Genomic DNA, 25021 nt, shown 5'->3' on the forward strand with positions numbered 1-25021 from the left:
GTAACAATCGCGAAAACCTAAGAACTCGATCTATAAAATCTGTTTATTTTTGTTATTGTCCTGTACTTACGTCTGGAGGAAGAATTAAAAAAAATAATTAAGCAGAGATTTTTGTTGTTTCCCTTTTGTTAAATATGAATTATGTATGTAAGGGGCAGGAGATGCAAGTTACCCGGTAAGAACTCAACCCACTTATCTCAATAATCCATCCTTTTTCCAGATCGGCCTCTCCTTAATCGGTATTCTCGTAGTAGTAGCGGTAGTCAACTATTGGCTACTGATCCCTACGATGGTGGTCGGGCTGGTGTTCTACGGGCTGAGGATGTTCTACCTAGCATCTTCAAGGAGTATCAAGCGCCTCGAGGGTGTGAGTGAGTCATCTCTGAGGCCATCGCCTTTTTAGTCCACTACACGATAGCATATTTACAGACATTATTCACATTTATGATGCATTCGTGTTCTCTAACTATATTCTCGAACATAACTTACGATATTGAGGAAAATTAATTAACCCGTTCACGGATAGTACTTACATGGAACCTTAGTTACTGCCTCTGAGGCCGAACGGTTACCATGCTGGTCTGCCACGCAGAGGTCCCGAATTCAATTCCCGGGCCGGGAGAAATATTTGTATGGCCTACACTTATTTCTCTGGTGGGTTTGGGTGTAGTTTGTGGTTTGTGTGGCCATGACACTCGCGACCCTGGGTTCCCTGGGCTATAATGAGTGTGTGAGTAAAAAAAGTGTTATTCCCAGTAGTTCCATATACTCAGTTCCACATGGAACAATTATAACTCAAAAGTTTCATACATTGAACTAGTGGAAATAAATTTAATGTTTTTATGTTTATTCTCATTCTTTCCACACGTAGAGATTCCTAAATCTGCACATCATGGTTGTTTTTACCATTTCTCAAATACAGTACCACACACAAAAATGCAATAATGTGCTTATATTGTTCAATATAAAAAGTTCAATGTAAATCATTGCATATTGTCAGTACGTTATTGATGCTTTTCTATATAGAAGTAGTAGGGGGCAACTACACAGACAGCACTTGGAAATTGCTCTGTAAAGCCCGTAATTGGTTTTTTGCGATCCATATAGCGAAACGGGGTACCCCGTACTATCGTATTGTGATATTTAATTTTACACCGTTTGTTCATGAACGGGTGGGTTACTGACATCACAACGTAGAATTTGCAATTTCGGATAAGAGTCACCTAATTTATCGACACGGTATTGCTATATGTCAGTCAGAAAAAAACTATGTGTCCATGTATTAAGAGCGACAATTACGTGCACTTCGCGTTCGCGATCCGAACGGAAGCGAAACGCGCAACGTCTTTTTCGCTCCTACTGCATGAACGTAAAGCTAAAAGTATTGCCATCCAGGGAAATACTGTCACCTTACCTATTTCTGCCGCCAAACAGCAATGTACGCATTATTGCGTTTCGGTTGTGAAAGGTAAGGGAGCTGGTGAAATTACAAGCACATGGGACTTTCAACTTATGTGTCAGAGTGACGGGCGCAGTGGCAGTGTCCCTCAGATCTTTGTGTTTTTAAACTCCGAGTGGCACTGCAACTGTCATGGACAGGCATGTAGCTTACCATCAGGCGCACGACTTGTTCGTCCCGTCACTTGATTTGATATTATAAAAAAATGCTAAGTTTCATTTCATGAACCTTCGCTTTTCAATTTCGTTTGCTTTGAATTAGTGTCGTAATGCTTTACAGGCATTTCTTAAGTAATCAATTAGTAGAATTGTAATTAATTGGAGTTGCAACGAGTATTCGGCTACTATTCGGATTTCGGCCAAATAAGCCCTGTTTCTTGCTATTCGACCGAATACTGAATACCGAATATTTAATCACTATTCGGTTAAATACCGAATACATAGTAATGGCACAGATAATACAATACTATACTAGTAATGGGAACGTAACTTTCATTAATGCATTGTAACTTCGTGAAAGCGCAGTTTTTCGCTTCTTTACATACAAATATTTTAGATTAAGGGCGCGGCTAATTTGAACGCGCCCTAAATGATAAAAAGAAAATGTAACAAACACTGAATTATTTTTCTAAGAAATTTTACATCAACGTAACGTGTAACGCATGAAAACTATATACTTATTATGTAGTTTACTCATGACTTATTAAATATGATTACTTATTATTAATACTTATTATTTACAAACCAAATGTTTTTGGATTCAATTAAACTGAAGTGAAATAAACAAATAAATGAAGTCTTAAATTTAAATGTAAACTTGAAAATTAAGGTAACTTTTTTTCGTTGTATAAAATTGTTTATCATAATACAAATTAATGAGTAGTATTTTTCGCAACAATTTCCGTATATTCGACCACGCTCCTGGCAGAATATTCGGTATTCCGCTTTATAATTCGTTGCAACACTAGTACATATCGCACATGAACCAAATACAGGGGCTTTTGAAGTTACAAGTACAGTTTTTACAAAGATTAATTTTATTTTATGCATATGTTTTTTTTTATTTATTTAGACTATTATTTCAAGCCACATGTCCCATGTAATATATACCTTAAGGACTAACATACATACAACATAATATAACGATAAAATAAATTAAACAACTAATCTACACATATTGCGTTTGTCGGCGACGTGTGGCGCAATCTGGTGTCAGGTAACCGGTCGCGGAATCGCCGATATATGACACCCTTCGGCCAAAAGTCTTCCTTCGTGAAGGCCGACAGATGTTCGGTCGGCACTCTCACCACAAACGAATTAAAGTTTACGTTGTGGCGGGACTCCAACCGCTCGACTCTCGGGGTGTATTTGCCTATAGCCTGATGTAATCCACTATCTCCTCAGACTTCGTGGAGTAATGTAGTGTAGTAGAGACAGATACAGCAGCGTCGTCGGTGTTGCCAAACGGAGCAAAAAATTAAATCCTGTCGGTGCTGTGCCACACAGATTACAGCTGGTGGGCTACCTCTTCCTCTTCACCACCTTTATGAACCACCGTCCTCGTCGCATTGATCCGTTTGCCTCCGTGGTTTTGCAACTTCGGAGACAGGCACACGGGGATTACTTTTACTCTTAGCCGATTGTCACCTCTCGAGTTTCGAAGTGCCAGGTCGGCTGGTAGAAGCGGCTACAGCGGCGTATTCACGTGCAGGGGCTGACATGACAGCGATCGGTGACGCAACCATTTGTGCCACTCGACACTGCTGATGGGTACATTTTGCGCCCCACGGCGCGTGTTTACATTAAAGACTTCTGGTGACCTGCATACCAAAGCAGTGTTGTTTAATAACGTAACTGGGGCACGCAGCTCACTAATGGTAGAAGCGTTTAGATTGGAGCGTTCAGATAACAATCTGAACCCTCCAATCTACACTGCAACTCGGCCAAGCTTGACTTCAGGGAATCCTATCCTTCAGCAGCCTGGTAACATCGAAGTGGTCGAACGTGGCAGGGTGCAGTTTGTGCAGCTCCTTCGCCACGAATGTAGGCACGTTGTCCGCGTCAGCCTCCTTCAGGAGTGTGATAATATCCTGGAGTCTCTTCATGCCTCCATCCCTCCGGCGAGATGGCATCTGCTCAGCTTTGCCGAGGCTCTCGAACAACACCATCTTGCCACTGCAAATCTCATCCTCGTTGAATTTAGATTTGTAGATCATCAGGATGCTGACTTCGTCCATGGTATCGATGGCGTGTTGGTAAACGCCAAGCTCATTGGCTATGAGTTGTTGGGAACCAATTGCCACTTACGCGCAGCGGCATATGCCGCGCGAAACTCGAATTATAATAATTCTCACTGCGTATTGGACGCGTCCGTTTCCGAACGCGCACCGAACTGCAATCAAACTAAATATTATGAAGAAAATACGTAGAAAGAACTAATGATGAAGAAAATTAGAACTATATTCCTTATTTTAAACCAAATTACAAAAGAATCTATCCAGAAAATTACAATAATTACGAATTCAAAGTTATTGTTCAAAGTGACAATAATGTGATATAAGTGAAAGTGAAAACATAAATATTGACTCTCGCCGCTTTAAAGATTATTTGGAGAGCCCAAACAAGAGAACTAAGTTATTTTAGAGAAAATGAAAACTGTAATGTACTTGTAATGTGTAATGTTTTAGAACCACAATAGAAATGGTTTGATGAGGATCCCAATAATTAAACGAAGACATGGCTCAAAGGACTATCCTAGCCAAAACTCTTAATAACAAAATAATAATAAACCAAATACTTTCGTAATTCAATTTTTTTTTGTAGAATTAAAAAAAAGAAATTTGAAAATTCATTAAAAAAATACTTAATGAACCTTATTGCAAATAATGTGATTATTTTTATTTACACATAATACTTAATTATCTATTTATAAACGAGAATATGTATATTAGTTTCATTGGCTTTTTCTTTAATTTTCAAATGTGTTTTCTCAACACTACATTAGGTACCTTCACGTTAGGGTTCCACTTTCCATTTAACATTAGGTGGAGTGGAGAGAGAGAGAGAGAGAGCAGCATTTGGTTTCGTCTGCGATATGGGTCTCGTTTAGCTATGATATTTTGTGAAGCAGTCCATACAGACACACACCTGGTTACTGTATTAATCACGTTAAATCTCGCCTATTGCAGCTCGTAGTCCCGTGTTTTCTCACTTGAACGCGTCACTACAGGGAATTATCACGATTCGTGCTTTCGGCGCGCAAGAGGCTCTTATCAGAGAATTTGATAATCACCAAGATCTCCATAGTTCAGCGTGGTAAGTACAATACAAACGTATACTGGTCGCAAAATGTAAATAATTAGCTTATTCAAGCACATATTAGCTTTATTTTTACTTCGCTAAATTAGAATGTGAATCTCAACCGCAACCGGTACAGTCAGCATCATTGTGTTCCGGTTTTTGAAGTCTAAGTAAGGGTGCTGGTGAAATTATAGGCACATGGGACTTGTCAACTTATGTCTCAGGGTGACGGGTGGCAGTGCCCTCAAATCTTTGCGATTTAAAGCTCTGTTTAGCACTGCAACTGTTATGGACAGGCGTGTAACTTACTATCAGGCGCACGACTTGTTCGTCACGTCACTTGATATTATAAAAAAAAGTTCATTTATAGGTGAAATCTACCTTGTTCTAATCAAGGTAATTATTTATTGACCTCTGTTCGGATAACCTACTACCGCTTTGTACAAAGTGCATTTTTATATTTACATTATCTTTCCCAGGTTCCTGTTCATCGCGAGTTCACGTGCTTTTGGGTTCTGGCTGGACCTACTCTGCGTCTTTTACATCGCCATAGTTACGCTCAGTTTTCTCGTCCTCAAACAAGGTGAGGAACAGGCGGTATTTTTCTTTCTGTGGGCATGTTTCGACCTTTTTTTACAGAAGTACACTCGCCGCAACTTTTAGGCTAACGACATACAGTGGTCTGGGTGCGGAATGACGTCGTTTAAATATATTTTATTAATTATTGTTCATACAAAAAAATTATTAAATTTGACCAACTTCTGCTGTCCCGATATTTTCTTTCGATACAATGAAATGAGCCGAGTCGATCAGCATTAAAAAAATTTTCTCGCGGTTGCACGTAGTCATATAATACTAACATTAGTCATAAGATCACCTTTGCCATCCACTAACTAAACGCGGCTAGTGACAAATGGTCAAATATCCGTTATAAATAGAAAAAGAAAGGCAACAAAATTCTCTTTTAAAAACAGTTAAAATTAATTAACGTGTTCTACTTATCGGAACTTACCCTAACGATGCTTAGCTGACATATCATTAAACAATTTCAATTTTCTAAAACTGGATTATGATTTTTTCTGATATCTCAAAAAAATATTTTGTCACTTAGCCGCGTTTTAGTTAGCGGACGGCAGACTTGTATATAACCATAAATGAACAAACAAAATTCTGAAATAAATTATTATTATTCTAAAATAATTACGAAAAAGTTGAACTGGATGTAATAGTATACATGAGGCGCACTATAAGTTTCCGGAATAAATAAGAAAAAAATACTATAAATGGTCAGAAATGAATTTATTGTTTCTCAAAATATTCTCCGTTAGCGTTGATGCACTTTTTCATACGAATGAACCAATTTTGAAAACATTTATGCCACCCTTACGTGACAATCTCTGAAACATATGTTTGATACTCTTCGACAGCCTCTTCAGGTGATCAAAATCGTTGACTGCGTTTCTGGTTCTTAATTTTTGGAAATAAATAAAAGGCACAAAGTGCCAGGTCGGGACTCTACGCGGTATGGCTCATACGGTCAACGTGGTTCACCTTCAAAAATTCATTTGTCTGTCTGGCCGTGTGAGAACTGGCATTATCGTGGTGCAAGATGATACGGCGGCTATTTTTCCGGAGTTTGTCAATAACTTCCGGCAAACAAATGGTCGTGTACCAATCACTATTCACGGTACAACGATTCTCCAAAGCAACAGTAGCCACGTGTCTAGTTTTATTAAAAAAAGAAGCCATCATCCGCTTAGAGGCACTCTGCACGAGCGCCACTTTGGTTGGTTTCGGCTCATCTCGAAAGACCCATACGCTCGAGTGCTGCTTTGTTTTGGGATCGTAACTATAAATTCATGTTTCGTCAACTGTTACTATGTCCCACACCAAATTCGACGCCCTTTTGTTGAATCTGGTATGCATGGCATTGCACCAAGTGACGCGATCTGTTATTTTGAGCCTTTGGGTTCTCCAGTAAAAATGGGTGTTCCGCAGGGCTCAATACTTGGACCTTTCTTATTTCTGATTTATATTAATGATCTGCCATTCTTTGTTAAGGACCATTGCGAAATATTGTTGTTTGCTGATGATACATCCTTGATTTTTAAAACAGACAGACATGACATTAACTATGACCATATTAATGATACCCTCTCTAAGGTAGTTTATTGGTTTAATGCTAACAATTTATTGCTAATATTTATTGCTCTGGCCAGCAGATTAAGCTCCGCTGCATACGCAGTCCGCAGAATACGTGAGCTTACCGATGTTAGTACTGCTAGACTAGTTTGCTTTAGTTACTTCCATAGTATAATGTCCTACGGGATTCTCATGTGGGGTAAAGCGGCAGATATTCAAACCATATTTTCTATGCAAAAACGAGCGATTCGTTCTGTGTACCGTCTAGGTTCTCGGGTATCTCTCAGAGAAAAGTTTAAGGAGACTGGTATCATGACTGTGGCATCACAGTACATTTATTCAAATATTTTATATGCCCGTAAACATATACATAATTTCAATAAGAAAGAAGATATCCATAATATTAACCTTAGAGCTAAGTCCAAACTCATGGTACCACGATTTCGTTTAACCAAGGTAAACAACTCTTTTATGGGGAACTGTATACGTTTTTACACTAAGATTCCGGAGCATATATTAAGTTTATCAATTCCTAAGTTTAAAAACTACATTAAAAATATTTTGATCGAAAAATCATATTACAAAGTTGAAGATTACGTGTTAGATAAAGATGTATGGAAAGACGACATGGCTCCAGAATCCACACAAATTTGATTCAAAGTGTATTCCATAGCATTTAAGTTTATTTGAAAAGAGCAATCCCTAGAGTTTCTTGCTCGTTCTTCTCAGGGAGGTCAGCGTAGTGAACGAGCAGTAGCTTAACTGTGACGTTTTCAAGTGTAAATTTATTTTACCTATGGAATAAATAATCTTTGACTTTGACTTTGACTTCAATCAAATTGTGTGGGATCCATCGAGAGCACAGCTTTTTCACACCCAAATGTTTGTGTAGTATTGATTGTATTTGACTCATGCCTGTGCCTAATGATGCCCGAATCTCATGGTATGTCACATGCCTGTCTGTTTTGATAATACGACGCAAAGCATCGATGTTTTTGTTGTTCACAGCAGTGGACCATCACGAAATTCGTCACTGAGATTCACACGACCGCGTCTGAATTCTGCAAGCCAGCTATAAATAGTCGTCTTGCATGGTGCTTCATCACCAAAAGCAGTTTGAAGCCGAGCGAAGCTCCGCTGAGCTGTTGAATTACACTTAAAGTCGTAGAAAATCGTACTACGATAATTTTCACGAGTTCAATCCATGGTGATGTAGACAATCAATTTCTAAAATGACGCCACAATGTAAAAACAAGTGACAGTCAGATGAAACAAATTGTATTCTACAGCCAAAGAGTTCCATTTTCAAATGTTGTAATTACTTTTTAAATATTGTTTATGTAAGTGGCCAGTTCCGGAAACTTATAGTGCGCCCTATGTATTATGATTGACATTCTAATACTACCCACAAACTTTAGGTTTACCTAATTTAGAATCTGATTCGAATTTAGAATCTGAATGTCTCTTAAATACATATTTTAACAAAAATGCAATGCAGAAGAATACGGTGGTAACGTCGGGCTGGCTATAACGCAGGCGATCGGGCTCACAGGCATGATCCAGTGGGGTATGCGCCAGTGGGCCGAGCTCGAAAACCAGATGACCAGTGTAGAAAGGTAGCATATTACTTAATATTTCTTGACCATTTAAATATAAAATAATAAAGCTGTTTGCCCATTTTCCATGACAAAATATACACCAATTATCCAGTTAACGGTTGGTGTATGCATTGAAACGAATATATGTCGCTTTTCGCGCATTTCGCGTCCTGTTGTATTAGCGCTGCTGGTATATTATCTGATTTACTTGTACCTTATCTACAGGATAGGAGAATACTCAAAGATCGATTCGGAACCGCCGTTGGAATCCGAGCCAAGTAAAAAGCCACCCCCGACGTGGCCAGAGCATGGCTATATCCAGTTCAAGAACGTGTCTCTATATTACACGCCGGGTGAGCCCGCCGTACTTAAGGATCTCAGCTTCGTAATTCAGCCCAAGGAGAAAGTAGGAATCGTCGGACGAACTGGCGCTGGCAAATCGTCACTTATTAATGCGTTATTCAGGTAAATAATTATTTTATTTGTAACACATAACTCGTTAAACTATAATTATTAATACAAAGATCGAACAGTCAGAAAAAATTCCTTCGATCCGGCTGGATTCGAACCGTCGTGTTCTAGCATACCGTGCCAGACGCTATACTAACTAAGCCACGGAACGAATCAGCGGACCTCACGAATTTTTCTATGTTCTTGCGTCGTATCTTTATTTTCTCGTATTTGGTTTTTCAACGACTTTTTAGCCGTAGCGCCATCTCTGAGAAATCTATGGTATTTCGTCACCCAGTTAGATACCTTTACAGCTACCAGTATTTCGTCACCCAGTTAGATACCTTTACAGCTACCAGCCCCGGCTAGAGTTGTCGCTATTCATTGTATTTTAAATTTTTATTGAATTGATATTCAATTATTTTTATGTGAAATTACTCCACTAGTTTGTTATAATTATTAATACAAGGATCGAACACTCAGAAAAATTCCTTCGATCCGGCCGGTTTCGAACCGACATCTTCTAGCATACCGTGCCATCGTTGAACGATATTTATTTTACTGAATACCATGATGTTCTTACTACCATGATATTCATATCGCACCCTGAGAATGATAACGTCACTAAACAAGAAAAAATTTTTTAACGTCATCTTGGATTTGAGAGTACAAACTTTATAATACAAAAACAAAAAAAAGAGTGATAAAAAGGTGGGATGACGATGAAAGAGGTCGCATCATCACAAGGTGCACGACTTGTCGTTCCAGTTACTTAGTATCATAAAAAAAAGAGATTCATAAACGAAATATCCGTTCTAACTACTCGAAAATAAAATATCCTTTGACATTCTCATAACGTCCATATACAGTTTTATCAGAAATCCTTTTTGAATTTCAGATTAACATATATAGAAGGCGAGATAATTATCGACGGAATCGAAACATCAACCCTTGGCCTTCATGAACTGCGTAGTCAGGTCTCCATAATACCACAAGAGCCTGTGCTTTTCTCAGGCACTATGCGGTATAACCTCGACCCATTTGACGAGTACCCTGATCAAGTACTTTGGCGCGCCTTGGAAGAGGTGACAATTTTCATAAGCTACATATAGTTTGAATCATAATTAGGTGTTCAAAATGTACAATGATGATAATCCTATCCTATATATTCTATTTTTGACGATAACAAACGTTTAGAACTCTTTTCTAGCTATAATCTGATAAAACTTACAACAGTTCACATTGTGTAATATATATTTTTATTTAATTTCGTTTAATACCATAATTATAATAAAGTACTATGTTTAACGCCGTAAATAATTTTATTACACTGGTAACACAATCGGGATAAAAACATTTATGGTGCTGCCATTTTGTAGTGTCATAAATGTCATTCGTGCTTCGTTTCTCGAACTCGAATGTTTTCTTGTATCTGTTAAAGGTTTTGTTTATTGTTAATATTTTGTAATACATAATTAAAATATTAGAAAATGAGAATCTCCTCCTTTTCCAGTTCCGTTGAAAATAAAGGGTTTAGCTCGCCTGCATTCACACTTTGACAATGACAGTTCATGACATTTCTTTATTTACGTTTTTATGATCCATACTATAGAAAATGACAAACAAATACTGTAAACCTTAGGTTTTCGCGATTGTTTCACATTGGAGGTAACAATGTTTTCCGAATCAAAATCGTGTATATTTATGTTTTCAAACAAACCAACTTTTTCGTTACAGGTCACGCCACTATCCTAAGATCACGGCTGACTGAGATGGTACTTCAATATGTGTCTATTATTAATGCAAAGTACTCTATAAATCGCAAACCACCCTATCGCATTAACATTGTACATAACTTCTTGATTACTATACCAGCTCATTCAACCGTGAACATGGATCTGTATCCCCCCGTTCACACGGCTTTATACTGTACTATTTTTTTGCAGTATAAATCTTACCAAATAAACAGTCCGTTCACACGGTGCATGTCCTGCAACGCACACAGCTCTATATGTTTATTGAATACGCAAGGGACTTGCTAAGCAAATCGATTGAACTTTAACGTATTCGGTGTGCAGTGGCGTATAGTATTAAAGCATCTCTTTCACACGGCGCGAAGTTCTACGTTTTTTATCGAATAGTCACTGAACAAGCGGCATCTAGTATTGAAGTATCTTTTAGAACGCAAAATTTTATTAATACAAAATGACCGGCGAATCTTCAGTGAACAACGATTTATTGATATCTGGGGAACAAAGGCCCGTTCTTTTTTCATCATTTCTCAGATTTTCGTACAATTTTTCAAATGTGTTTTGTTTTGCACTGCTTCTTGATTCATTGAATAAGACCAAAACCTTCTGTTCTTCCGGTGACAAAGCCTTTGGGTCTTCTATGCCAATATAAAAGTGCAACAAAGCGTGGATCCATCACAGACATGTTTTCAGTGCGATTGCTGTGTGAATACTGCGGCTATCCATCTTTTAAACGCATGAAAATATATCGTTTGAACACCGCGCTGTCTATCCGTTTATAATCGAATACGTTAAAAAAACAATACGTTAAAACATGCAGCACAATGCCGTATGAAGGAAGGCTAATAGAGCCCGAAACTTTGGTTAAATATACGCGATTTAGAACCGAAAAAAAAGATCATTTCCAAATATTGAACCCGTTCACTTTTTCGATAATACTGATAAAATTACCATACCACATGACAAAATTACAAAATTCTTTTTAAAACTGAGTCATGTTTTCCTTGTTTTTTTCTTGATCCGTTTTGCACTTAAGACGATGGCTAACAAACTGATGATTTTGAAGGTGGAGCTAAAAGACGCAGTAGCAGAACTTCCAGCTGGTCTCAGTTCTCGCATGTCCGAAGGCGGCAGCAACTTCAGCGTGGGTCAGCGACAGCTGGTTTGTTTAGCGCGCGCCATCATTCGCCGCAACCGGCTGCTCGTGCTTGACGAGGCCACAGCTAATGTGGACCCGCAGTTAGTATTCACTTTAATATTATCACTGGTCGAAAGTTACGTCTATTTAGAAGTTTCTATAAAAAAATTAAATGACTTTTTCTGTCTGAGATTTTTAATTAGATTTTGCGCGACAAGATAGACAAGCGAATAATCTTTAGCCTTAAGCCACACCTAACGCACTTCGCTTTGACGCTAACCACTATTATATTTTCGTGTGTCAAATAAATTGTAATCCAAACTAATATATAAAATAAATAACTTTTTTCTAAATATTTATAATTTTTGTAATTTTTTTTTTTAATTTCAGCACGGATACTTTGATTCAAAAGGCGATAAGAAACAAATTCGTCGACTGCACAGTGCTAACGATTGCTCATCGTCTACACACTGTTATGGATTCAGATAAGGTATTAAATTATGAAAAAACCGTATTGTCCTAACGTGGGTTCGAATCCGGACCATCTCCTCTGTGGCCGAACAGTTGCCATGCCGGACTACTACGCAGAGGTCCTAGGTCCGAATCCCGGGGCCACACCGTGTCTATGTGTGCGTCCATGTCTCTCGCGACTCAGGGGTTCCCTAGGGCGGGGCTATGTTGAGTATATGTGTTATTATTTATTTATTAATAATAAAGTGGACAAAACAGTCTATTGTGCGTTTTGGACCCAAAATTTCCTTCAATCGGTTAGTACGTTTTGATTTTGGTGGTATCATCATTTGCAGGTGCTAGTAATGGACGCCGGGCGTATGGTAGAGCTGGACCACCCGCACATCTTGCTGCAGAAGAGCGACGGCGTGCTGCGCAGCATGGTCGACCAGACCGGGAGGCAGATGGCCGAGACGCTCCATAACATTGCCCGACAGGTAACATTATATACATCAGATTATATTTTTATAAATCCAATTGCTCGACTCAGGGGGTCGATTTAGAACCTTACCTGAACTCAGTTGTCGACCTATTTCTTTTAATTTTAATTCACAACACTCAAATCGAACGTCAAAATGTCGTATTGGAAACCCAAACGAAATGACGTCACACGCGTACGATTACTCGAACCTCTCAACCGGCAAAGCCTTACAATACGTAATTCTGAACACAGTTATCGAATTAAAGTTACCGAGCGCCTATTGTTTACAAAGTAAGAATGTAATATGGAAATCTCTTATTATTTTAAATAAAGTCTGGAATGTCCTGAATAGCTCGGAAAGCGCCCTTCGATTCAAGAACGATACGGTTAAAATGTCGAAGAGTTCTGAATCTGGGTCCTGGTCTCTTATCGAAGGGCCATAACGGCTGTCCCAATTACGCTCAATTTACATTACTGCGACACGGAATGGCAGCGCATTTTCGTGGAAATAGCATAATGATGTCAATTGGGTGACTACCGTGAGTTCATTATACTCGTGCACTAATCTTACACAAACCAGAATTCCCGATTTTGTTATATTCTATAAGTCCTGCAACTCCTAAGCCTGTTTGTGACGAGAAAAAATAACACAATACGATGCCATACTTTCTCAAACTCGTATATTATTAAGAGTGATTATTCAGGAAATGGCAAAACTTTTTATTTATTTTAAATTTCTTATCAAGATTGTTAATTTGGATACATTACTTAAGAATAGGTAAAAGCCAAATATGAAGGAAATGTAATGTGAAATCAGCCTGCAAAATTTGTATATACAGGGTGTCTCACGGCTATGCCACTTGGAGGGAAAGTACCTTAAATACTATTGATAGAACATTTTACTGAAAGAAGACTTCGTTTTGATTTGAAAAACAATTCGAACTGCATTCAAAGATTTTTAAATAATCGCTTCTCTGAACCCGGAATCGAACCCGCAAAATGTGAAAAAAAAAACACCTGTAATTTTATTATACTGATCGCAAAACTCATCGAAAGAATCATAAGGATTGTTTTCTTCTAAATAACATAACATCTTAAATAAAGGGAAGACTATGAAATTTCATTTTAATTTGAAATTGTTCAGGAAAATGGACAACTTTTTCTCTGACTATGCCGCGCTCATAACAACATACCTTATCATTTCAAAGTATTACTAATGAGTACAAACTTGAGAAATACATATCATTTCCCTATTATAAGTGCATGATAAAATAATAAGGAAATTCACAAAGAAGTTCACAATCACAAAGCGGCTGGCTGATTTTAAAATAATAATTTGAAAATGTGTTACATTTCAGTACTTTGTGCTTTAAGATATGAGTTTGAGAAAGTAAGATGACGAATGTTTCATTTTTAAACGACTTAAAAAAAGGAGGAAGTTCTCAATTGGACTGTATTTTTTTTTCTTTTTTTGTATGTATGTTACCCGGTAACTCCGGATTTGTGAACCGATTTTGATGATTCTTTTCTGTTGGAAAGAGGATACCTCAGTAGTAGTCCCATATAATTTTGAAGAAAATATTCCACTTCTAAGGTTGGTTGTTCACATTTCGATACCTTCAATGAACACTAAGCCAACTTAATTTTTGGACCTGCTCTGTTTTTATTTTGTTTTTTGTTTCTTTTTTTTACAAAATTCGTTTTTTTTTGTTCTTGTTTCTTTTTTTCACAAAATTCGGGGAGCACGATTAAGATTATATTTATATTAAGCAGCCATACTTACTAAGGCAAATAAATATGGCTGTTTACAAAAATAACAGAAGATGACCAAAAAATAAAGATGGCGTAGTGTTCATTGGAGGTATCGATTTGAAAACTCATTTTTATAAATAGCGCTTAAATTTTATTATAAGGAGCAATTATTTTAATGGTTAATTTTGCTATGCTCCAATTGAAGGCGTTTTATGCTTTAAGCAGTGAGAACAGATTTTTTTAAGTTTATTGATTAACACGATGTTTAACTATGATGATATTCAATTATTTTTTCTGAAATTACTAGCTAGTTTGTTAATTATAACAACAATAATAAATTGTTGTTATAATTAACAAATCCGGCTGGATTCGAACCAGCTTATCGAACGGTATGCTTTCAAGCATACCGTGCCAGACGCTCTCCCATTTGATCAATTTTGAATATTTAATTATACAATGACATTTGTGCCAAGAAGAAGAGGCATAAAAACTATTTTATCTACACACATATCATAAACTCTCTATAACGTGTTCAAAAACCGCAAATTACGACCAGCATAAAAGTAAACTGTTTTGTTAGAACAAATTTCTTATCTGTGAAAATGTTATTATTGCTTCGCATTATCATCGAATTCGATGTTCTTATTACATTAAAATTTCGAACATCTCTGAAAAACAAAACAATTTGATTGGACCTCACTTCTAATATCAGTTGAGATGAAATTTTATTCGAAATGAAATGTCAATAGTAAACAATTTTGACAATTTCACACGTTACTTGATCAACTTCAACTTTTGTATTTATGACTCCGTCGTTTTGCGCGACGATTTCGCCCACGTTACTTGATATCGAATGATATGGTAATTGGGGCCGATTCTAGTTTGTCTATAAATGAAAAATAAAAACTACGATTGTGTGACATGCGTGAGAAAAGTTTTTATTTGCCGCTATTTCGTCAGTCGTAACATGCGGTTCCTGAACACATCACAAAGAGCTTATAATATGTGTGTAGATAAAGCTGTGTATGTAACCGTACATAATTAGGCCTTGAAACACTCGTTGAGATGTTTTTATGCCTCTGTATTAACCCTCACTCGTATTTTAATGCCTTTTATTATGTAATAATCACATAAACTACTATATAATTCACGACATACATTGTGAGGCAGAGGCAAAATGTACATGTTTGCCCTTTTATTTGTTGCAGGCGTATGAACAGAAATACCCGCCGCAATCGTCGGCTGTGGCGCAATCCAATTGAAGCTCACGGCTTTTAGGCTATGTAATTTATTCACAAGTATCTCTCAAGTACGTAATTTACGTGTAGGAATCAAATAAGTACGAGCATGTGCGCGAGCACATGTTTCCTGTCTTATTTATAATAATCGAATTATCGTTAAGAATATTTTATATTCATAACTTTTATATAAAACATCACAAACGACAAGTGTGATTTTTACATTCAGATGTTCCAGAATCCATACCAAATTGTCTCTGTGAGAAATATTTTAGGTAAATGAATTTTCTCTTATTTGTACCGTGTTTTGTCTATTTATATCGAATAATAAGAATCAAATAGTGTTGTATGTAAACTATATACATAGTTGCAACTGTCCAGAATTACACCGAGCTTTAAAGTGTTAGGCGATAAGTTTTCGGTGCTAATGTTTCGTACTTAATTTTTAAGTAAATTATACAAATGTTAATAGCCTTTCCAAGTTTATATGAGGGAAATCAAAAGATTGAAAATCCTGGAACTGTGGTGTATAGTGTACTTAGTGAAAAAAAAAACTTAAGAATCTAAATTCTCGTGGCAACTAATTTAGTTATTCGTTTTAATAGTGAATCGTTTTTATAATGGATATTGTGAAAATCATGAAATTACAAATATTGTACTTATTGAAAAAAACTTAAAAACCAAACTCTCGTGACAACTTAATATAGGTATCTATTTTACGTAATAGTGAAAATTGCGATGATGCAATTACATGTAATGTACTTATTAAAAAAAATGTTTGCGATTCTAAATCCTCGTTGCAGCTTAATTTAGTTGTACTATTTAATAGTGAAAATTGTATCTGATAATATTTTTTATTCAGTGATAATGTGTGATAATGAATTATTGTGTAATGTAATCGTAATAAAAGCAGTGCCTGTTAAATGGTTAAGAGTACGATTATCGTTGTTAATTACAACAAAATAATATTTGTCAGCATGTTTTTTTTTTCACTTTATAAAAATGTTCCTTTATAAAGTGAAAAATTTATTATCTTCCTTTTCCTCCCATCCTTCCTCTTTCCTTCCAAATAACTGAATGGAGATGCTAGGTCGGCCAGCATTCAAGTCTTTTTGAACGCACTCACTCATAGCCCAGCACTAGGGAAACACAGTATCTAGGGAGCCAAGGACACACACATAGACAACCATAAATTCAGCAAAACTTACGAGAGAGTAATAAATATAGGCCACACAAATATTTCTCCCGGCCCGGGAATCGAACCCGGGACTTCTGCGTGGCAGTTCAGAATGGTGACCGTTCGGCCAAGGAGGCAGTTATTAAGTCTAACGTAAATTTAACAAAATATTCGAAATTGGATATTCTTTTTTAAACGTTTTTGCCGTAAATTGCGGCCTTCCAGGTATATATACCTGACAACAAATTCTGATTATGTATGATGCAGATTTTCCTTTCGATTAAATAATTTGGCACTAACAACAGAATCGTTTTTTCTTTACTAGTCTGGTCATTGAACAGTCTGTTTTAATAAAAAAAAAGCACATTTGGGCCATTTTTAAGTAATAATACCGTCGACTGTCCTCACTGGGATAACCTTATTCCAACAAGCAGCATCATTTTTTAATTTAAGTAAATTATATCTAAAGTGATTTGATCGGTTTTAATTGCAAAATATTGTAATTATTCGCTCCTTTGTTGTAAAATCTAGACTTATTTTATTGATACGTAAAAAAATAAACTGTATACAAAATACAGTTGTATTTCTTTAATTCGCATTCAAAGAAATGTATAATTTATTTTGCAGCGAATATATTCTATATTATATTGCATTTTCCAATCTTTCTCATTTCTTGTTTAACAAAAGAGTAAACCTGCGCGGTGCATCCTCTAGTCACTCAGCTTGTGCCGCCGCTGGCAATGCAAAGTGTACTTAGCTATTCAACAATGAGGAAGGCACTTGACTTAATGTGTTTATAATCGAGTCTTTGTAGATATTTCAAATCCTTAAACTCGCATGGGTTTGAAATTTGAGATAAGAAAATTAGAATATACTTAATATATTCATTACACAAACGATTTTAATGAGTAGCCGTACACGACTGCACCGCACACATCAAGCTCGTCTTGTGCAACCCCTAAATCCACATAACATAGTCTTGTTTTGCATTACGTTTATTATAGTATTTGGAAATATCCAAACACTAATAAATTTAATGCAAAACAAAAAACCATTCATGAAGCAAAAGTAACAGTATATTAATTGCTTCTATGGAATACATAAAGATGCCTAACTTGGTGGATAATGTTAACATTTCTGGCAACACCATTGTTCAATATCGGGAATCACAACAAGTCAAGGTCTGATTGTATCTAAATCAAGTATTTCTCACTCTTTTGTTTCGAAATAAGAAAGTTATTTTTTCTGGTCTAGGCACTAAGACTATCTATCGTGGGACAACACGTATCTGATTCTTTACAAAGAATATTTTTAATTTAAAAATTGCGACGTAACAACAACCTGAGTAGGTTTACCAGTGTACCGTAATTCATATATAATAATACCACCCGAATATAAGGCAACCGAAATAAGTAGAAGTATTTGTGCGGTACAGGCCAAGGCGTCTAATAATACATACTGCCAGATCTTAGATTTTGTTTCAATCAAAAGTTATCGTTTGTTGGTATCCAATATGCTTAAACTATTACGTGTAAAAACAGGTGTAGTAAAACGTTTAGTCCTTCGGGACAGGCTAGTCTAATTATCCAAACTGCCGATCTTAGATTTTAATTTTTCTTCAATAATTTCATTTTCTGCCATTTTTTCGCATGTAGTTGGCCATTTTGAAAACTCCACCGAAAGATGAAGTCAACAAATAACTACCTTTTAATGGTAAGGAATAGTGTCATAAATAATTCACTATAAAAATATGTGAGGGCATTTCTATAAAAAAATAATAATAATTTAATCATTGTTTATTTCGTTTATACGTATTATTCACATTTTTATAGACTCAATAAAATAATACTAAAAGAGTGTTTCAGGGAATGTAACAAAAGTACAACTAGTTAATTTTATATCAGAGGATAATACTTACACAACAAGATCATTTATGTAAAAATAATTTTACTTCTACTTCTATTATTTCATAATAAATCATAATATTTACATCAATACACATACATTTAAAACTATTTACGTAAAAGGTAAAATCGTGAGCCAACATCACATTTTATATTTCAACAATAAATTCAAGAACAGCTTAGACTTTGGGCTATTATAAATTCATATAACTTAAAATTTTCGCAATCACTATCAATATTGTAGCTATATATATATAGTTAGCCACATAATTGATATTAAATATAATATATGGATTGGATTTTTTGCCGCGTACATTTTCTGTGACTTGGAGTTTGAGTTCTGACTCAAAGCAACGCGAGATCAGAATGAGTGAATGATCTATATCAGTGAAGTTCCTCTTATCTACCACTAATATCACTCGCAACTTCCTAGTCGTCGTGATCGTGATGAAAATAATTGCATAGAAATATATGGCTGAATGATGATAGTAAACTAAAAAGGTACGCAGCAAAAATCTCTTCCTTTTATAATACTTATAATTACTCTGTAAGACTTTAAACGGCACCAAAAAAGATATAAACTGACTGCTACACAAGTCGTTTTGAAAAATAATTATAATTGGTGTAGTGATGCGTTTGATTCAGTTCCCAATGAACTCACTGAAACAGGATCAGTCAAAGAGAAACGTTAAAGATTTTTGACGACTTGCAAAACAATATTTCAATTTGATTTAGTCTCTACGTACTTTTATCATTTTTCATAAAAAAATTAGCAACATACTAAAGGTCAGCTGTATGCCTTATTCCACCGAGAACATAGTCGAATTTTGGAAATATGACTAGCCAGAAAAAAGTAGCTATTTAGTCGGTTCTAGTCGCAAAAAACTAGATTTAGTCGGTCCGCCGTTCAAAAGTTATAAGGGTTGTTTTACACAACAAATTCTGTATATTATGCAAAATTTGTACGCGAGCTCCGAGACTAACACAGGCTTTTTTTTCTGGCTAGTCAAATTTCCAAAACTCGACCATGGTCACGCTGGAATAAGGCACACAGGTCAGCTTAGTATTTCTAAATTTGCCTACTGAAATATTATTATGTTGCTAGTTTTTTTTTAATTTTGCCCTAAATTTTGTAGAACTTGATAGTTTAAAAAATATCCATCTAGTACACTTCTCCAGAAAAATCCCAGGAGTCTCATAATGGGAAAACCAATAATGAAAACGGAATGTGTGAACTAACTACTCATTTGAATGCGCATTTAAAGTTTTACATATACCGCATTGTAACCAATTTTTTTTTTTTTTTTTTTTTTTTTTTTATAAAATATAGGTGCGCATTTGACCTCCATCTCACCTGATGGAAAGTGACGATGAGGTCGACGATGGAGCATGCACACCCAAATAATGCCTATTCACTCTCGCCTTGAAAAGGTCCAAGTTATAACGTTCAGGGAACAAGTCTGCAGGCAGGGAATTCCACTCCATAGCCGTTCGCCATATAAATGTGGAAGCGTAACGCTTCGTGCGAATCTTTGGAATATCCACAACATAGGGGTGGAACCCAAGCCTACGCCTAGTCCCCCGGTGATGGAAAGGGGAAGGCGGAATTAAATCATGTAATTCCATCGCACACTCTCCGTGATATATCCTGTAAAATACCGATAAGCAGGCAACTTTACGGCGGTGTTCAAGGTTCTGCAGCTTCGCCTCCACTAATTCCGAGTCACCTATAAGTCTCTTGGCACGGTTGTCAATTGAATCCAAAGTGGCCAGTTGATATGTCGCAGAGCCATCCCAAAGGTGGCAGCAGTACTCCATGCACGATCGGACTTGTGCCTGGTACAGCTGGAGCAACTGTCCCGGTGTAAAGCACCGCCTCACCCTGGAAAGGATCCCAAGCTTCCTTGCTGCATTTTTGGCCGTGGATTCAATGTATCTGCCGAAGTTCAAATTGGACGACAGGTCCATTCCAAGTAGCTGGAGACAATCGGCTATCGGTATGGATATATCACGAAAAGTCGGAGTCAGCTCAAAGGGACTCCGTTTTGTGGAGAATAGACACGCCTGCGTTTTGGTAGCGTTAAATTTGACAAGATTGGCATTGCCCCAATCGGAGACTGCCTGGAGTGTCAAATCTAAACGGCTAACCATGGACTCTCGACAAGACTGGATTTCCTCTCCACTGACCCTTGCATTGGTCAAGTACCTATCTACAACTGTGCTGTCATCAGCATACGCAAAGGTACCTGGAATTAACATATCATTGATATGCAGCAGAAAGAGAGTTGCAGACAGTACGGAACCCTGAGGAACTCCGGCATCTATCGCCATATGTTCGGAAGAGTAGCCTTCTAAGACCACTCGAATCGAACGTTCGCTCAAGAAATCCGAGATCCAATTGCAAAGGTCAGTGGGAAGCCCATAAGAGGGAAGCTTGCTTAAAAGGCTTGCGTGCCAGACCCTGTCAAAGGCTTTAGAAATGTCCAAAGACACTGCAAGTGCTTCGCCTTGCTTTTCTATAGCCTCGCTCCATATGTGACAGGCATACACAAGAAGATCCCCAGTAGATCGCCCTCGTCGGAATCCGTACTGGCGATCACTGAGGAGATCGTTGTCTTCAAGGTACGATAGGAGACGGTTGTTGAGTACACGTTCCATAGTCTTGCAGAGTATGGAAGTGACTGAGATAGGTCTATAGTTGACAGGGTCAGCTCTGCTTCCCTTTTTTGGTACAGGTTGCACGTTTGCAAGCTTCCACGATCTGGGAACTACACCAGTCTCAAGTGAGAGGCGGTACAGGCGTGTGAGAACAGGAGACAACTCAGGTGCACAGTTACGAAGGACTATTGCTGGAATTCCATCTGGCCCGCTAGCTTTATTCACGTCTAGATTTCGCAGAGTTCTAAGTACTTCTTTTTGGCGTATGCGAACTGGCGCCATAGTGCAGCCAGCCTGAGGTAAAGTAGGTGGTAGGGTCCCTGCGGCATCTAGACGCGAATTTTCTGCAAAGAGTGAGGCAAAGAGATTCGCCTTCTCTTCCGCAGTATGAGCCAGCGAGCCATCCGGCCTCAGCAGAGGTGGCAAAGATGGGCGACAAAAGTTCGATTCGACCGCTTTGGCCAGGGACCAAAAGGATTTGCTGCCTGCTGGATAAGAGGCAAGCTTGGCTCCTATGCGGCGCACATGGTCGAACTTGGCCCTACGTAACATGCTTTTGCACTTCTTGGCGGCCTTATTAAAAGCTTTCTTCATGTTCTGAGTACTCGGAGTTTTGCGTAGTCGAGCATCTGCCCAAGCTTGGTACGCGGACTGTTTACGTGCTTCAGCACAACTACAATTAGCGTTAAACCATGGACGAGCTTGGGGTCCATTGGGTACATCAGAGTATGGAATGTAATACTCCATACCCAAACGCAAGACCTCGACTACAGCATCAGCACAGCTCGACGAGTCTCCTGAAGTAAAGCACGCCTGCCAGAGATATGACGCAAAGAAATGGCGCATTTCGTCCCAATCTGCTAACTTGTATCGCCACACCCGTCTCATACCACTAGGGCCCTGATGGGGTGGGGAGTATACGGATACAGTTTTCACCAGACAATGGTCGGAAGTACCCAGTGGGGCCTCCACAACCACAGAGTATCGGTCCGGATCAGTTGTCAGCAGAAGGTCCAAGCAATTAGCCGTATGAGATTCAACATCTGGTATCCTAGTGGCGCCACTGACAAGCTGGGATAAGCTTAGCGTTAACGCAAGTTTACGCGTCTCTCTCCCAGCGTGATCGGTCTTCTGGTATGGGAACAACCATTCTTGATGGTGTGCATTAAAGTCCCCCAGAATGACTAGTTGCGCCGCTGGGTACCTATGCTGAATCTCATCAGACGTCTCACTTAGATATTGGAACAGCTTGGTCGTCTCCTGATCTCCACTGTGCGATCGGTAAACACAGCAGTACACTATTTGTGTAACTCCTGTGTCAACCAGAAGCCACAAAATTGAAAAACTCGGTGCCTCAAGGTTCTTGAGACGCTTGACACAGATGTCATCGCGAACGTACACACAGACTCCGGCACGAGGTACGAACCTGTGCTCCAGAGTATACCCGGGGTAGCTGAGGTACGCTGCGTCAGTCGGACATCTGATCTGCGTCTCTGTGAGGAACAGCAGCTGCGGTTTGTCGGTTTCAAGGTGGTAGTGGACCGAATCGAGATTTGAGTGCAGACCTCGGATGTTAGTGAGGTGCACTTTTAGTGGGAGGACGTGCAACCGCTGTGTATACTTTTTTCCATTTTTATAGTTCTTCATTTTTGGATTTGGAGAAGTGAATAGGCAGGAGGAAGGCAGTTGAACGAGGCACTGCGTCGTGTTCAACCAAGCAGCAGACTCATACTGCCACACGAGGTTACAATCGGCTTGGAGACCGCGGGGACGCCCGAACCCCCCCGGAGATGGCCACCTGGTCCTCCCTTCCGGTCGCCAACCGGCAAGGTGGAGCATTCCGGGATTTTTCGTTGGGTGGCGGGGCAGCCTTTCACGGGTGGCTTTCCCGCTACTTGGGCCCCCAACTTCCCACGGTCGGCCAGCGGTGCACCGTGCTTCGGATCCCGCTAGCCTCCAGAACCGAGTGCTCAGTGTGGCAGTACAAGCAGCTACAACTCGCCGTCAGACGCAATGCAACTGTTCAGACCCGACCTCCAAATGGCAACTCCCGAACACGAGTCGGAACACGGTAAAAACCATTTGGCGACTCGACTGCGTCGGGAGGGTGGTGACTAGCCACGGCCGAAGCCTACCACCAGTAGTTATTGCTCTTTAGCACCACCCAGGGGTCACTTGTAGGGTCTCAAGGGTAAACCTACGGAAGCGAGCAACATCAACCCCCAATAGACAACGACACATAGAGGAAGCACTCAAGCTATTCATTAGAAATTCTTTTTTAAATTCATTTCATTATAGGCACATTTTCTAGTATCCGAACATTTCGGCGTTTCACGTTGCATCTCTAGTTTGTTAGACGGTGATAGAACAAGAAGTCTTGTTATTCTTTACACTTCGATATGACGATTGCTAGCTATATATTTTATACGGGGTTATTTGTAAAATACTAACAATCTCGAAGGATTATAATACTAAAATCAGCAACAACTTTTGTTCCATGACTGTTTACAAAACTCGACGTCAAGGCGCCCATTTTGCGTGTATATTTTTATTTTTGTATGAAAGTAAAATTTGATAAATTATCAAAGTCATGGATCAAAAGTTGTTGTTTAGGATGTTGCTAATGTAGTCCTGCAAAGTTGTTAGTTTTTACAAGTAACCCTATATATGTTTAGATGAGGAAACAGTTATTGTTTTAAAAACGGGTGAATTATTTTAAGTCACCAATGGTACAATACAGAAGTACAACGAGAAACACATCCAATTATCACAGTCCGCGCCAGCTGTTCACCAACATTACTTAATAATACTTTATAAATACAAAATGCGACCTTAACGCTTCTATACAAGATGTGTGTGACCCTTCAGTTACTTCTATACTACATCTGTATTACAGTACAGTCAACAAAAAAAAAATACCCTAAGGTGAAATGCATATTAGCGAAGAAGAGAGGTAATAATCAGAAAAATATTTTTATTATTACAATACAAGCTATAAACTTATAGCTTAAGACTAATCTTCTAGCTTGTGTTGTTTGATTACTTAGAAAACCTTGTTATTTTGCACCAATAGATGCTATAATATGAATCATAATTAGATGTCCAAAATGTAAACAAAAGGGATAACGGAACAAAAAATACATTGTCAATGGTAGTTTCCTATTTTTGACCATAATAAATGTTAAAATATAGAACACACTTCACATTTTACAATATATACTTTGACTTAATTTCATTTAACGCAATAATTGTAATAAAGACTATGTATATATTAATGTCGAAAATAATTTTATGACACTGGTAACACAATCAGGATCAAAAACATTTTTTGTGCCGTCATTTTGTCGTGTCATAGCTGACACTCGTGCTTCGTTTCTCGATCTCGAATGTTTTCTTGCCTCTGTAATGCGTTTGTTAAATTATTGTGTGTTGTTGTTAAAGTTTTTGTTTATATTTTGTAATATATAATTAAAATTAATAAAATAAAATAAAATAATAAAATTGTTGAAACTGAGAACCGAAGG

The 25021-nt window shown here is 37.9% G+C and overlaps 1 protein-coding gene across 1 annotated transcript in view; it reads left to right on the forward strand.

The window, feature by feature from the left end:
- Window positions 1-16400, forward strand: part of LOC113233381 (probable multidrug resistance-associated protein lethal(2)03659) — a 55531-nt gene extending 39131 nt beyond the window's left edge. Inside the window, exons 14-23 of the mRNA XM_026468503.1 lie at window positions 159-371; window positions 4647-4773; window positions 5238-5341; window positions 8399-8516; window positions 8724-8963; window positions 9847-10033; window positions 11766-11938; window positions 12228-12327; window positions 12644-12784; window positions 15729-16400. Of these exons, the coding sequence (XP_026324288.1) occupies window positions 159-371; window positions 4647-4773; window positions 5238-5341; window positions 8399-8516; window positions 8724-8963; window positions 9847-10033; window positions 11766-11938; window positions 12228-12327; window positions 12644-12784; window positions 15729-15782 (1457 nt within the window). The 3' untranslated portion in view covers window positions 15783-16400. The remainder of the gene's footprint in view (window positions 1-158; window positions 372-4646; window positions 4774-5237; window positions 5342-8398; window positions 8517-8723; window positions 8964-9846; window positions 10034-11765; window positions 11939-12227; window positions 12328-12643; window positions 12785-15728) is intronic.
- Window positions 16401-25021: the final 8621 nt, after the last annotated feature.

Source organism: Hyposmocoma kahamanoa, unplaced genomic scaffold, assembly GCF_003589595.1.
Source record: "Hyposmocoma kahamanoa isolate Upper Pololo Valley unplaced genomic scaffold, ASM358959v1 78, whole genome shotgun sequence".
NCBI classification, from domain to species: domain Eukaryota; kingdom Metazoa; phylum Arthropoda; class Insecta; order Lepidoptera; family Cosmopterigidae; genus Hyposmocoma; species Hyposmocoma kahamanoa.